This window comes from Sceloporus undulatus, chromosome 1 (genome assembly GCF_019175285.1).
Source record: "Sceloporus undulatus isolate JIND9_A2432 ecotype Alabama chromosome 1, SceUnd_v1.1, whole genome shotgun sequence".
NCBI lineage: Eukaryota > Metazoa > Chordata > Lepidosauria > Squamata > Phrynosomatidae > Sceloporus > Sceloporus undulatus.
In genome coordinates, this window is record NC_056522.1 from 71,515,875 (window position 1) to 71,532,401 (window position 16,527).

General features: G+C 43.4%; 1 protein-coding gene across 1 annotated transcript in view; it reads left to right on the forward strand.

Moving 5' to 3' along the window:
- Positions 1-951: 951 nt before the first annotated feature.
- GALNT2 (polypeptide N-acetylgalactosaminyltransferase 2) overlaps positions 952-16,527 on the forward strand; it is a 94,749-nt gene continuing 79,173 nt past the window's right edge. The window contains exon 1 of the mRNA XM_042445144.1: positions 952-1,149. Within this exon, the coding sequence (XP_042301078.1) occupies positions 1,039-1,149 (111 nt within the window). The 5' untranslated portion in view covers positions 952-1,038. The remainder of the gene's footprint in view (positions 1,150-16,527) is intronic.

Genomic DNA, 16,527 nt, shown 5'->3' on the forward strand with positions numbered 1-16,527 from the left:
TTTCCAGGACATGTCCTCCATTCCAGCCTTCTTTTGTCCAGGAGGAATTCCAAAAATGACCATTTTGAGCATGACCAAGAAGCATGAAATTATATATATATATATATGAATTTTATTTGAGCTTTTATTTGGGCGCACCCTACATTCTTCTTGAACATCCAACATTTTGCTGCACCTTGTCCTCCTTTGTGGTTATGAGGACACCTGGTCAACCTAGGCACTACCAATTCTCATTCGTTTTGGAAGATTTGTCCAGGCCTCTTCTGCCCCTTGAAGGCACAGGCCGAACTCCAGCCCTTGTTGTTGTTGTTGTGCGCCTTCAACTCATTTCTGACTCATGGCCACCCTGAGGCGACCCCATCATGGGCTTTTCTTGGCAAGACTTGTTCAGAGGAGAGGCTTGCCTTGACCTTCCCCTGAGGAGGCTGAGAGAGAGTGAGTTGCATAAGGTCACCCAATGGGTTTTTAGGGCTGAGCTGGGATTCGAACCCAGAGTCTCTGACCCATATTTATTTAGTACCCTGTACTTGGGACTCTTTCTTCACAGGGGCGCATCCACACTGGAGAAATAACCCGGTTTGGTACCACTTTAACTCTTTGTCTGGCTCTTTGCTATGGAATTCTGGGAATTGGAGTTTGTTGTGCAGCCCAGAGCGGAGCCCCACAACAAACTCCAACGCCCAGAATTCCATAGCCTTCAGACAGAAAGAGAGTTAAAGCGGTGCCAAACCGGGTTATCTCTCCAGTGTGGATGCGCCCCCGTGAAGCAAGAGCCCCAAGTCCCCGGATGTTCCCCTGCCTGCCCCTCCTCCTCCTCCTCCTGGGAGGGACCCCTGGAGGCTCAGCGTGCTGCAACCATGGCGACGCGCCTGGCCCCGCCCCCCGAGGGGCTTGGCGCCCTGCGATTGGCCAAGGGGTGGGCGCGCGCCCTCTGCCCTCTGACCCTGCGCGGCGGCGGCGGCAGTGGCGGCGGCGGCGGAGGAGGCAGCGGCTGCCGCCCGTTTCCTGGTGGCCTGTCGGCTGCTGCAGGGCGGGAGGATGCGGCGCAAGTCCCGGCTGCTGCTGTGCTTCGCCTTCCTCTGGGTCCTGGGCATCGCCTACTACATGTACTCCGGGGGCAGCGCCGCGCTGGCCGGCGGAGCCAGGAAGGTGAGCGAGCTCAGCCCGCTGCCTCCGTCCCAGGCTCTCGCTTCCCCTGCCGCCTTGGCTCCTCACTCTCCCGGGAGAGGAAGGAACAGCTCCCGCCGCGTGGAACCCGGGCCAGGCTGTTGCGCCTCCTCCCTCCCTCCCTCCCTCTCTCGGGCGGGGAGCCAGGAACAGACCCCGACGCCCTCCCTCCTGCTTCTCCTTCCTCTCTTTCCTGCCTCCTTCCCTCCCTCTCTTCTTTCTTTCTTCCATGCCTTCCTCCTTTCTTTTCTGCCTGCCTTCCTTCCTGTCTGCCTTCGTTCTTCCCTCCAGCTCTCCCTTCCTTCCCCCTCGCCGCCCTCTGCCTTCCTTCCTCTTCCCTCCTTTCCTTCCTTCCCTCCCTCCCCCCCTCCCTTCTTTCCTTCCTCTTTCCTCCTCTCCTTCCTTCCCCCGTGCCCCCTTTCCTTTCCTCCCTCCCTCCTTTTCTGCCTGCCTGCCTTCCCCTCCTTCCCTTCTCTCCTCCCTTCCTCCCTTCCTCCTGAGTAGATCTCCTCCTTGCCCTCTCCTCCTCTCTCCGCCTGGAAGAGCCCAAAATCTCTCCCTGGCTCCGCTTCCGCCTCCTTCAGACACGAGGTCAGGCTGCGGCGGTGCCTCCCTCCCTCTCCCTCCCTCCCATTCCCGAGGAGCCAAAGCCTCCTTTCCTCCTCTGGGCTGCTCCACAGAGACGGGGGGGGGGTCTGTTGAGATGCCTCTTCCTCCTCTTCCTCTAGAGCCTCTCCTTTCCTTCCTTTCCGAAAGGCAGATGATGGTGGCTCCTTTGTGGACTTGGGACTGAATCAACAGGATCCAGCCACGTCGCAGCCTCTGCCTTCTTCGGGGAGGTTGAAGCGTGGCAGGGAGTGCTCTTAGGTTGGCTCCATCCATACTGGAGGGATAACCCGGTTTGGCACTGCTTTAACTCTTTGTCTGACTCTTAGCTATGGAATTCTGGGAGTTGGAGTTTGTTGTGGGCCCAGAGTGGAGCTAAGAGTCAGACAAAGAGTTAGTCCCTAGTCTACAAAAGCGATAGGCCACGGAAACCCATGATAGAGTCGCCTTAGTGTCATGATAAGCCGGAATGGATTTGAATTCGCTCCACCACCGCCAACAAATTAGAAGCATTAGCAATCCTTTATTCATCTTTATGCATCTGAGGAAGTAGACTGAAGTCTAGGAAAGCTCATGCTGCCACTTCCTTTCAGTGAGCCTCAAAGGTGCTACAAGATCTCCCTACGTACTGATTGTACAGACTAACACGGCTATATCTTTGAACCCTTTATTCAGTGATGGACGTCCAAAATGGCCATTGATAGTCCTCTTCACTTTCTTTGAGAATCAGGGTACTTATTCAATGAAGGGTTTAACAAAGGAATACTGGCTCATGTCCATGAACGCTGTTGTAGGCATTTTCATTCTTTGGAGAGTTGTCATATGACTGGGTTCTCTAAAGTGAAGAAATGGTAAAGTAATAGCCCTGTGGGGTTGAAAATGTGAGACCCCAAGTAGGGGAGATTAACAACTACACATGTGTTGGCGATGTAGGATTTCTGGTTTCTATCGGGGAAGCATAACATTTAATCCCAACCTTCCAGAATGGTTTACTAATGGTAAGGAGAGGAAGAGGTGTGTAAATGTAATAGCTTTTGAAATTGTTGTAAGAGGCTCATTAATGTCGGACGTCAGACCTGGAAATAAAAACTGGGGCACTGTATACATTGCAAATAGAAACCCTGCTGTTGGGAAATCGGGAAGTTAACCGATTAAGTTAACTGTTACTCTAATTACATATCAGGCAAATGGTTGCAGCATTGAAATTTCAAATTTAGTTGATTGGAGTTTGGACCTTATGTTACAGGGCATGAAAATAAATTGCCATTTCAATGAATGTTAAGTTTGCAAATGTCTCTTTAATTCAGGAGAAGGTGTTTTAGAGTTCTGGCCCATTAAATTGCAAACTTCCGCCTGTTTGCTGCTGCTATTCCCCCTCCTTCCTTTTGATGTCAACTGCCTTCACTCTTGCCTCAGTTTTGACTGTTGATTTCTTATATTATTGTGCATACATGCAAAAATATCCTCAGGGTATGTGTAGACTGGCTGCCACTTGAAGTCATAAGGAGTAATAGGAAGGGGATAGTTTGCTGGTCTCTAGTTAGGAATGAGCTGCACAAAATTGAGAATGGTGGAATAAGTATTGATTACCTTTCTTTTTGGAGTGATTTTTGGATAACATATAAATAATAAATAATAAAAGTTTTATTTTTATACCGCCCTTCCGAAGATCAGGGCGGTTAACAACATAATAAAAACACAACATATACATCAAACATCAAAATTAAAAACAAATACACAGACCAGAATAAAACCCCCGTTAGCCAGTCCTCTTTGCCACAGAAGAGGAGAGGAGGCCCACTGGACTTTAGTCGGGGAATGCAAGCTGGAATAGAAAGGTTTTGAGATCCTTTCTGAATTGGGCCAAGGAGGTGGCCGAGCGGAGCTCTGTAGGCAGCGTGTTCCAAAGGGCTGGGGCGGTGATGGAAAATGTCTTCCTCGCGGTGGAGGTCAACCTAGCCCCAGGCACCCTAAGGAGTTGCTGCCCAGATGTTCTGAGGGTGCGGGGTGGAATGTACGGGGAGAGGTGGTCCTTCAGGTATCCTGGGCCCAAGCCATTAAGGGCTTTATAGGTCATCACCAACACCTTATATTGTGCCCGGAAGCAAATAGGCAGCCAGTGCAGATCTTTGAGCACTGGTGTAATATGGCTGGCCCTGGAAGTTCCAGTGACCAGCCTGGCTGCCATATTCTGTACCATTTGTAGCTTCCGGGTTTGGTATAAGGGTTGCCCCATGTAGAGTGCGTTGCAGAAGTCCAATCTCGAGGTTACCAGAGCGTGTACTACCGTTTCAAGGTCCCTCTGGGCCAGGTATGGGCGCAGCTGGCGAATAAGCCGAAGCTGATAACAGGTGTTCTTGACCGTCGCATTCACCTGAGCAGTCAGGTGAAGCGACGAGTCAAGAAGCACCCCCAGACTGCGCACAGAGTCCTTCACAGGAAGCGTGACCCCGTTCAGGACAGGTGGAACTACCGCCATTCCTGGACCAGGGGAACCTATCACAAGTACCTCCGTTTTCTCTGGATTCAATTCGAGTCGGTTTTCCCTCATCCAGCCCATTACTGACTCTAGACAGGCCACGAGAGGAGAGACACCATCCTCGGTCACTGCATCAGTCGGAGACATAGAGAAAATTATTTGGGTGTCATCAGCGTACTGATAACCCCGCGCCCCATGTCTCCGGATTATCTCTCCCAGCGGTTTCATGTAAATGTTAAATAGCATGGGAGACAGAATGGCCCCTTGAGGGACTCCAGTTATAAGGGCCCTCTCATCGGAGCACACGTCTCCCAGCTGCACCATCTGGGACCTCCCAGAGAGGTAGGACCGGAACCACTGGAGCGCAGTGCCCCCGATTCCCACCTCTGCCAGGCGCCCCAGAAGGATACCATGGTCTATGGTATCGAAAGCCGCTGAGATGTCCTAGAGCACCAACAGGGACACGCTTCCCCTGTCGATGCCCAGACGGAGATCATCGACCAAGGCAACCATGGCCGTCTCAACCCCGTAACCCGCCCGAAAGCCGGTTTGAAATGGGTCCAGATAATCCGTTTCATCCAAGACCGCCTGAAGCTGGATTGCAACCGCCCTCTCGATCATGCCATCTAAAAGGCATGACAGTTTTTGTCATCTATCAAACCTCCCCAGTGCCTCCCCCCCCACCCCCAGGTTTTGGCTGCAAATTGCAACTGTAAGTGACAGAGGTGTCTGAGGAGGTGCCAGTGTGGCTGCATGAAGGTGGGATAGGCCCTTACCAGCCATGCAGTTGACCATGGCTGGCCTAGAATCACATGAGGTGGGATTTCAAAACATTTTGGTCCTCTTAGATCATGGGCTTAATTCTCTAAATTTCTACATCGTAGCTACTTACTAAAACCTTTTGTTGGAGTGGGGAACATGTGTTCCTCCAGAAATTGGAGTACAGCTTCCAGCATTCCTCGTCATCACCTATGCTAGCTAGGGCTTCTTGGAGTTAGAGGTCTAATGATATCTAGAGAGCCACAGGTTGCCCTCACTTGCCATAGTTCATAGAATCATAGAGTTGGAAGAGACCACAAGGGCCAGTCCAATCCCATTCTGCCATGCAGGAACTCTCAATCAAAGTATCCCCGACAAATGGCCATCCAGCCTCTGCTTAAAGATCTCCAAAGAAGGAGACTCCACTACACTCCGAGGAAGGAGTGTGTTCCACTGTCAAACAGCCCTTACTGTCAGAAAGCTCTTCCTAATGTTGAGGTGGAATCTTTTTTCCTGCAGCTTGCATCCATTGTTCCAGGTCCTGTTCTCTGGAGCAGCAGAAAATAAGCTTGCTCCCTCCTCAATATGACATCCCTTCAAATATTTAAACAGGGCTATCATATCACCTTTTATCCTTCTCTTCTCCAGGCTAAACATACCCAGTTCCCTAAGGCGCTCCTCATAGGGCATGGTTTCCAGACCCTTCATCATTTTAGTTGCCCTCCTTTGGAACCACTCCTTCCTTATCCAAGGATTCTTTATCCACAGGTTTAACCATCCACAGCTTGAAAGTATTCAAAAATATAAATTCTAAAAAGCAAACCGCAAAATAAGGAGCACCATTTTACTATGCCATTGTATTTAATGGGACTTGAACATCCATGGATTTTGTTGTCCTTGGTGGGGGTTTCTGAAGCCAAACCACAGCACATACCAAGGGCCCACTGTATTATATAATTAATTCATATTGAGAAGTTAAAGACATTGCATGTTTCGCCAGTAAAAACAACTTCACTGCATTTTTTTTAAATGAAAGACTAATTTCAAGGTTTTGATACAGATTGTACTTGTGGATAATGACTATTACATTAATATATCGTGCTGTCTTAATGGGGAAAATGAGTAATAATCTTACTTTTTCCTGTAGTGTTTATGCCAAATAAAACAGATTTATTTTGTTTCTATTAGTTTTACTTATTTTTCTTTAGATTTTTAAAAACTTTTGTACTGTCTTTCTGCCACAAATGGTATTCTGGGTAGCAAATGGTAAAAGTAAATAAAACAAATGCATTACTATAAAACGTATTAAAATATGATTAAAACATATCAGTACAAAAGAGTGCCCATTTAGATATAACCCAGTTTAGAGGCAGCTTAAACTGCTGCATTCAGATAACCATTCAGATATGATAAAGCATTTAATCTAGGCCATAGAAACCTATCAACCACATGGAACCCTTTATGATAGTAGGAGAAATTACAGTGGATAGAGAGTAGTCATTCTGCCACATTACTATGTTGAAACTCAAGATTTTTTTCCTTCTTTGCCTTGGGTAAGACGGTTGAACCCTTGATTCTGTGGCTCTTCTCTTGAAACTTTAAGATGAGAAGAAACGATCCAGTTTGAAAATAACTTTCAGTATTCATTAATGTGTCAGTGCCTTGTCTCATTGGAGTGGCAGTTCTGGAGGCAAGGGAGTGCATCTGATTTTTTTTTAATGTATGTGAGATCACTTGCACAATAGACCTTTTACATTTTCCTCTCCCCCTTTCCCCCCTCTGTTTTTCACTCCTTCAGAACAGATTTTGGAAGGTTTGGGAGGCTGCAGGTCGGAGAAAGAATCTGCTTTACCGGCAGATGCTGAGTCCATCAGTGGACAGACAGAACTGAATTTTGCCCAAGATTAAGAATGGTAGAATGCCTCTAAATTGGTTGTTTGGTTTTTGAATAAAGATAACTGTAGAGTACTTTTAAACACTTAAAAGACTTCAGGTGCAATGCAGGAAGGACTTCTTACAACCATGTAAAACAAGATGATGTTTTTCCTCATAGGCGAGGTTACTGTGATTGAGAATGACTTTTCTAGTGATTTCCACGTCAAGGTGAATTTGGAACTAGGAATTTCCTGAATCACATTTCTGTCTCTTATCTGCATGTGTTAAGTAACTCTCTAAGATTCTTGGTGGCTATTCCATTCTTCAGGTAGTAGCCTTGGGCCAAGATGTATAAGTTGCTGCCCAAATTCACTTCATGGTATCTACATACAACATATGTTAGGGAAGGGCAACTTCTGATGGTCTGGGGGACATTTTCCCTTCCTATGGACCTTAGTAGATTGCAATTCTCAAAGAAGCTGGGTGAACTGTGCCTCATAGCCCCCTTTCCAAAAAGTTTCTGGAGGATTGAAAGTACTTTGTTTATTTATTTAGGCTCTTCTTGGCTCACCCCCAATCTGTATCTGCAAACATACACATGAAATATGCCAGATCTGTGAAGGCCTAGATCACCAGCCCTTATGTACTACAAGTCTGTCACTTAAAGCAAGTAGCTTTAGAATTATGGAGAACATGCATTTTCTTATGGCTTGACCATTAAATACAAAAGCCAGAGATATGTAACAGCATCGTACATCAACTTCTACTTTTTTTTCTTGTATGACTGAAGGTATCAGACTTTGCTTTAAAACTTTAGGACAGGGGTAGGCAATCTTTTTGAGCCGGGGGCCGGGTTGCTGTCCCTCAGACAACTGGGGGGGCCGAAGCCAAAAAATAAATAATTAAATATTTTTTAAAAATATTAAATATATAAATAAACCAGGACAAATGTAGGACAAAATTTTCAAATGGAAGACACTTTTTTAAAAAAAAAATGGAGGACATGCGAAAAAATTTGCTGATTTAAAAAAAAAAGTTAATATAAATGCATGTTTCTGAGGCTTCTACAGACAATTGCCCCCCAAAGGCCCCGGCGGCAATCGGCGGCAGGACTGGGCTGGGGCCGGCCCCAAGGCCTCGCTGGGCGGCATCTGGCCCGCGGGCCGCAGGTTGCCTACCCTTGCTTTAGGACCATCAAGGCCTAAATTTGTTTCAGGGCTGGTTTTATCTCACAGGCAATAAGTTAGTAGTCCCTATCTTTGTTTATACAGTATTGTGCTGTTGGGAACTTTCATGTACTGTAGTTTTAAACAGTTAACACAGTAGTTTCCACTTTGGTTTTCCTGCTTTTTGCCTTAAGTGTATTAATGCTTTCTTTAGTGTTGTGCTATCATTTGAATTTGTTCTTAACGTTCTGTGTTTGAGAGAGTGCATTGGAATAATAGATTAGACAACTCTAGGATTGTTTGGTATAGGTAATAACTTATGCATGAGTGAACTCAAAGAGAAATGGTTTAGTTTGAATCATATAATGGGGAAAATGCAACATGTAGAAGAGCAAAGATGTGAGAACAAGTTTGGAGTCAAGGTATTTAAAATAAAATATTGCTTGGATGAATGTTTATGTACCATGTAAAGACTGAGTTTACAGATATGTCTGTTTTAAAATACAATACAGTGGTACCTCGGGATACGAAATACCCAGGTTACGAAATTTTCGGGATACGAAAAAAATCCCATAGGAAAACATTGTTCTGGGTTACGAATGTTTTTTCGGGTTACGAAAAAACTTTTGGTGCTTTTTTCGGCTTTTTCGCACGGAATCGCGGCTTTTCCCCATTAGCGCCTATGGCAATTCGGCTTACGAAGGCTTTTCGGGTTACGAACAGTGCCACGGAACGAATTAATTTCGTAACCCGAGGCACCACTGTACTAGATATGTAATTTCTGGATATTTTGAAGCCATATGAAAATATTTCCCTCCAGTTTATCAATTAAATCAACACAATTTTGGAAAAAATAGTGGTATTAGTATCTTTTTCAGATTAAAGATTGCTTTGTTACTGTAAGAAATAAAATTGTTGCATACATTATATGATACAGTTACACAATTTTGTTTGACATAAAATTATAATGTTATTAAAAACACAGTTCAGGAAATAGTTACAAATTAAATCTCCTTTGTCTTAAAAATGTTACAAATAAAGCTACAGTACATGGCTCCGAACCTGTGAAGACCCTCTTTGGCCTTGCCACTTTATTAGAAGCAGACCCAAAAACTCAAAACGAAACAAAAACAACAAGAATTAAAAAAGGAAAGCATGATTTTGTATCCTTTAGTTTTTCGTAGTGTAAGAACATATAAATACTTATTGCAGAATACAAAACCAAAACAGTTGAAAAAGGAATATCAAGGCCAGGCATTCTCATGATTAGATACTGTACATGGTCTTACATTTTGTTCATCATTCTAACATTTATTCATCGTTCTGAAAGAAAATATTCCTTAATCCATTTTCCTCCATTAAAAAAAAAAATTCTGAGGAAAAAAGCCTTTGAAAAAATAATGTATGACAGTACATGATCACACTTAGAGTACAATCCTACCCAGCTCAAAAAGTCCAATTCAGTGAGTTGCATATTGCCATAAGAAATATTCCTTGTATATACTAAAATAAACAATTTATACTCATCAATGAAAGTGGTAGTCATACATCTATACCTAAAGAAGACAAAGACCTTGGGCAGAGGGCTGAAAAAACTGTGGCTTGGCTGCACTGGTGCTGTTTGCTCCAGGACTGCGGTGAGCGCATGCACCCGGCCCCAATATGGGCCACCGCCATGGTTTTGAACCAGGCCAGAAAAGGGCGTTTTTTGCCCACTCCTTTTTGGCCTGGTTCTTTTGTCTTGGAGCTGCATTGGGATGGCTTCCAGCCACATTCGGGGCACACGTCATCTAAACGCCATTCCCCAAATGCAGCCCGACAGCTGCTCTTTTGGCCAGTCTGTTTCGGGCTGGAGTTGTCTTGGTTCATGCATGACATTGGGTTGAATTCTGATTTTGCTTTTATCAACAGCCACATCCCCTGAATAGGATTCTGCTTAGGGAAATCTCCAACTGATGGAAGAAATAATATTTTGCTTGCTCTTTCTTATTCCCTCCCAAAACCTACCACAGAGTTTGAGTAACTCTCCACTATACAATTTTGCAAGTTTCTAGAAGATGGGAGAAATGATAGAAGTTGTTTTTTCTCACTTTCATAGGCAACATCCCTCTGCTTCATCAGATATATTCTGTGGAAGAAAGAAGTCCTCTTTGTGGAATTGAAGTCTAGATCTAACCCATTATGTGTGTTCCTTGAAGAAAGTGCAGGCCATTATATTATATCCTCTTTGAGTGGCACTTACCTTGGTAAAATAAAGAGCATGGTTGACTAACTGAAGTTCTAGCAATATGAGATGTTGCCGTATGGGTGATATTACATCTTATGCCTTGGCTACTGCTAACTGAAGGCCCCAACCATCCACATATTGATATTCAGCAAATTAATGAGATGTTAGGTTATCTCCTTTTTGAAGGGCATGGAGTAATGTATGCACTGTGATATATTCTTGTTGAGCTTCCCACAAAATGGAATAATGTCCTCATACTGAACAGATAGCTGTCACTAAATATGATGCTAAAAATAAGTGGGCAAGTTGCAGATTGATGTACTATGTGTGTGCGTGTGCAAAACTTAGATTACTTAATTAACCAAAGATGAATCACTTGTCGCCACTGCAGCACGCAGGTGACTTATTTAGCTCTTGTACATGGATGTTTGCCAGGCAGGTGAATGGAGGCTTATAGAATGAGGCAGTTCTGGCATTTTTCCAGTGACCTGAAAATGTGGGTGAATTATTTCTCCCTTTTTTCAGCCTCTCTTATCAGAATAATTTTAAACATGCTACGGTTTGGGGGGGGGGATTCTTCAACTTTAATTTTGAATTAATTTATTGGTTAGGCTTGTTTAACAATGTGATAAAATTTAATTACCGGTGGTAATTTTCTAGTAATAGTTTGTTTTCATAGTATATTCCAGTTAATTTTTTGGTTACATTTGATACTTCCACAGCATGCAGTTCTTTTTGAACCTATTTTATAAGCAAATGGATGAGAATGTATTAGTTAAAATATTTCAAAGTAATTTAGTACATGTTATCCATACACTGTTATTCATTAAGAAATAGAAAAATGACTTATTCCTCCCCTTCCCCCCCCCCAGTTTTCTGCTAATCCATGAAGGAAAACTCTGACTTGTGGTAAATCTATTCAAGGGTAGCAGTGATACCTTTGAGGTGTTGATTAGAGGACCAGAAGTGATAGTTAATCTAAACTTTATGTCCAGGCAGGGGCCATATTCCAAAGAAGACAATAGTTTTCCAGGATAAATATATTTTGTGTCTAAATTATCACAGTTTGAGGGAAACATTATCAAATGAGTGCTGACAATAGCTAACATATCTAGATTATTTCTTGATCCACAGTTGGTCAACACCTTTATTAGAATCAACCAAAATGTAACAAAATAGTGGGCAAGCATTCAGGTTTTCCAGCATCCTTAAATCAGGCTGGATATTAAGTGAAGAAGTCGAGAGAAGAGGCTGGGTTGATACTGTAGCAACAGTGTCTGCATTTAGTCACAGTTTTAGGAGGTTATACTGTAGTTGGATGAGGCTCTACTAGCTACTCTGTAGGTTTTGTTTCACACCTTGGACTGCTAGGGAAAGAAGCACAGGATGACATGATCTTCCATCTTTGAATGTATAAAATTGAGCATTAGCCTGAATCAGTATCCAGCTTTAAACAAAATACACAAGTTACTAAGTACCAGTGATGGATCAAAGAACAGAAGAAACATAAGAAGCAGCATAAAGAACCAACTCAAAGGCTTGTTTTGTCCAGTGCTGTTCCATGTGGCAGCCAGATAGCTGTAAGAAGCTCACAAGTAGAAAATAAGAATGTAAATAAAGAGGAAAATGTCAGTTTTTATATTAGCGAAGATGGAAACTAATGGTAGGTGATATACAAGGTTTTTAAAAAGTAATTAAAAGTTGAATTAAATAGTGTAGCCAGGATTTGGGAAAAATGGGGAGCCTGCCTTCAGAGTTACTATACCTGGGAGGAGATGAAGAAAAGCAAATAGACTGAGTGAGGGTGAAGCAAGATGTTTTAGGGGGGGGGCAACAGGTGGAGGGAGGATGACCTCAAAAGACACAGAGGTAAAAGGCATGGAGAACAGCACTTGGGAAGAGCGTTTGGAAGGAGCTGATGATAGAGGAGAAACACTTTGAGTTGCTAGTGAGCCGAGTGACCTGCCCTGTGTGGCCCTGAAAGTGGGTGACAGCCCAGTGCTGTGTGGCAGAAACCCAGATCGATTCTCCAACAGGAGGAGTGAAGGATCTAATGCAGTGGTTCCCATCCTGTGGGTCGGGATGCCTTTGGGAGTTGAATGACCCTTTCATGGGGGTTGCCCAAGACCATTGGAAAACACCTATTTAATTACAGTTATGAAGTAGGAAAGAAAATAATTTCATGGGTTTGGGTCACCACAACATGAGGACCTGTATTAAAGGGTCGCGGCACTAGGAAGGTTGGGAACCACTGCTCTAATGTCAGCTGCCTCCTCTTTTTCTTTGATGGGAGCTAGACCTGCCAGAGATGGATTAGGAGGAGGGACAGGTTGGCAAAGTGCCTCAGTGGCAGAAAACATGTGAGGTTGTGGTTGGGGCTGAGGGCTGTTGATAGAGAAGCGTGAGTAGATGGAGAATAAGAAGGGTGTCCAGCTAATGACTGAAAGGAGCTGAGATGGAAGTGGCATTGAACATGTAGACTTACTGGCTTTGAAGAGGAGGGTGGAGGAAGCAACCACTTAACTTTCCCTAAGGGAAGAGCTCAATTTTCTATTGGGAAGGAACATTTAGGCTCTTTCTCTGCAACAGGTATGTCTGTCTCTAACCCTGAGCCCCCAGCTAGGTACTTGTCATTTTTTTGATTGCCTTAATAAAGTCTTCACCACTACTTACCAGTTGTCCTCATGATGGAAGCACAAGCAGGTGCAACATTCCCAAAAGGCCTGTCATAGGGAGCATTACCCAGCAGTTTGAAGGAATGTAACACCTAAAGCAGTCTTTTTGATCTTCCTTGCGAACTGCTAAAGTGAGTATGTATTAAGTCCCACAGCACTGTATTTAAGCATTGAAGGACACCAGTGTTAGCAGTTCTAACTAGAATAGACCGCTGAATCAGTAGAACTCAAGTGTTGACTTACACAGTTCCAGCTGACTCAATATGTCTATTTTACTTGAAACTAACAATTGGATAAATGTATGATATCCACAAAGTAAAGTATACTAAAGCCTGCATACCACTTGGTACAGATTAATCCAACCAAGTCAGTAATCCCCACTGACTTTGTGGACGTAACAAGCTGGAGTAATTTGCCCTTTCTCTTTCCTCCCGCTTTGTTTAACATTCAGCCTGGTGAAAAGAGATGGAGGATTCAAAATATTGTTCACCTTCATATGGCATTTAATTGGCCTCTATTGCTCTCCACTTAGATGCTGGAATTTTTCTTATGGACCAATATGGTTTCATTTTCTTTTTGCATAGCTTTAAGATTTAATCCAAAATGAATATGTTTTTGTTTGAAATAACTATTTAAAGTCATACTTGAGGAAACTAGATGCTGAAATACTTACTGTAAGTAGTAACGTAAAATTTAGTTTGGGCAAAAAAGTTATTTTGCAAACAAAAATTCATTTCATATACATTTGGTTTTGAATATCAAAAGTAGTGACATGTTTTGTCGTTGTTTTGGAAATTGTATGAAACAAGCTCCTGCTAGTACAAACTATTTATATTTCATGTTTGCTGGGTGTTTGCTTTAGTGTTTTTAAAGGAGCTTTAAAACTGTCCTACTTGTTCTAATTTGATTTAACCACATAGTGGTTTGGTTTGCATGGTTAATGAAGCCTCTTACTGCAATCTTGACTGTAATTAAGTAACTTGCAAGCAAGAGTTAAACCTTTGTCACACATAGTAAAAAAATGTTGTATTAGAAGTGGCTTTCTAGTGTGAGTGTTATTCAGAATTACCATCAGTATTAATCAGAACTATTATTCAGAATAATTACTGAAATATTGTTCTACAGTGCTTAACATTCTTCATGGTCTTAAACAAAAATTTAGTTGGTCATGCCCCCGGCCACAGCAATACTATGTTTAAATAGTTATTCCAACCCATTGGCAACTGGTTTGAGGGGCAGCTGTTAGTGCTATATAGGTAGCTTCGTGGTTAATTGTGTTTTAAAAAGAACCTTTAATTAGTAAATGTTTTCTTCAGTTCTGTTAGTAAAACATCTGGCTTTCTTCTGATGTTCGTTCTAGGTGACAGCTGAATGACAAAATAATTGTTTAAAAATACAATAATAACCTGCTGTGAAAGACGGGAACTGTATTTAATACTGAGCAGATTATTTTAATGTGATATTAATTACAGCACCTTATATTCTTGTCAGAAATATTCATGGATAGGCAAATATCTGCTGGTTACACAATTCTCTTTCCCTGTGTTCTACATATTGCATCCTGAGATTCATTTGCTGCTCCTGTGCATTAATCTGAGGCAGTACTATTGACTATACACTTTAGTCTGTTGTATCTCCTGAGTGAAGGGCATAGCTCCATTGCCTACATCCAAAGCTTACTTTTGGCTCCTGCTGTCTTTTGAATCTGTTTCCCCAAGAAGCAGACCAGTCTCCCTGAGGGTCATGGGAGGGATGCATTCTCCTTTCAGTGCAGTCTATCATCCAATGATGGAGTCATTGTCCTGGGAGAGACAATGAATACATACTGCTTCCCTGTGAGACTTCAAAGTCATGCAAGTGGCAAAGTTTATTTATTTATTTAGGTATTTATATCCCGCCCTTCAGCCCTAATGGCTCTCAGGGCGGCTTACAATTATTATTTTTAATCAAACAGTTCCCTGCCTCCCATCTCATTTTTCCCAAGCCGCCTTTTTACTACAAAAATTGAAAACGTCCTGGTCTTGGTGGCCTTTTCTCAATTCTCTTTATGGGAAATAATGCTTTATGCCTGCTTGGCACTGCAGAAAACTCACAAAGATAAAATACAGGCATACCTCTTTTAACAAAGTTTTTATGTCTGATCAGTCCCCACTTTTTCCTTTTTGTCCTCTGTGTTGTTGAAAAGTTTTGTTTTGTTACATTCTTAAGCAGCATTGGCACTGCGAGGATGGTGAAGGGGAGGGCCAGAAAAACACAGATTTTCATTGTTGGGTTGCACCAGTGTGTTTGCAATAAATAATGCAATAAAACTTGAACTCAGAAAGAATGAGATTACTCTAACTGATCCTGTTGCAACTGTGTGTGCATGCCTACAACAGATAAGGTGAATAGCAGCTGCCTTCAGAATCCTTTACTTGAAAATGTGTGAACAGCAAAACAGAAGAGAGGGAGACCAACTATTCTCAGAATATTACCACCACCAGCACCCCCCACCCCCCACAAATCGATGAGTTTGGACACCAAAATGGAAATCATTTTTTTTAAAAAAGGAGGCTAGTGAAAGAAAAACTCACCCTGGGTGCATTTTGAGAGAGGCCTTCAAGTGGTGTCAAAATGTTTTTTTTTCAAGTTACGCAAGGTGTACCTGATCTGGTCAGTTTCATTTCACATGTGCGTATTGTCAGTTTTGGGTAAAAATGCTTGCTGACACATGTTGAATGGCTTTACTTTTTTGTAGTGTAGTAACTTTTCCCCATTTTTTCTCTGTTTCTGCCACTAGTACCAGATGTTCTCTTCAAGAAGGAATGCTCAGGAACACATCTGCTTTGTTCACTGAGGCTTCACCTGCACTGCAGAAATAATCCTGTTTGACACCACTTTAACTTCTTTGTCTCAGTGCTGGGAATTGTAGTTTCCCAGCAGAGAGGGTCCTGTCCTCCTGTAATCTGGGTTTAGCTCCTCCTATTTGCTCCTGTAGGCAGGGACTATAAACAAAAGACCGGCCCCTATATAGGGAGGAGCTAGCCCCCCTGAGCCTCAGTCTTGTTCCTGCCTATGCTCCTAGCAGGATGTGTCTCTTCGAGCCAGCAAGGTTTTTCCTTCTCCGAAAGCGGTTTGAGAGTTTTCTTGGCCTTCCCTTCTCCTCTCTCCTGCCTTTCCCCCCTTCTTTGGTGGTGGCTATGGCAGAGGACCCTGAGAGCACTGGCTAAAGGTCATCCTTAGCTCAGGCTTCCCTAGCTCAGGGTCTGCCAGCTCAACAGAAGGAGCTGGCTTCAGACAGAGACCCATTGGGATGGGTTTGCTGTTGCTCTGCAGCTTCTTCACTACTGCCACTCCAGTCCTTTTATTCTCTTCGTTTCTCTTGCTGCCTTGGGAGCATGAAGAAGGACTTAACATGGCAAGGGCTCCCAGGATTGGAGAAAGGTCTTGGCTTTGCCAATGACTCTCCTTCTCCTTCAAGATGCCCCCCTCTCATGGTGGGAGCACAGGAGATTTCTGCAAACAGCATTGCAGCACATGGGAGCCGTGGGAACAGATGGTGAGGGGTTTCCCCTCCATGTCTCTGTTTCTCCA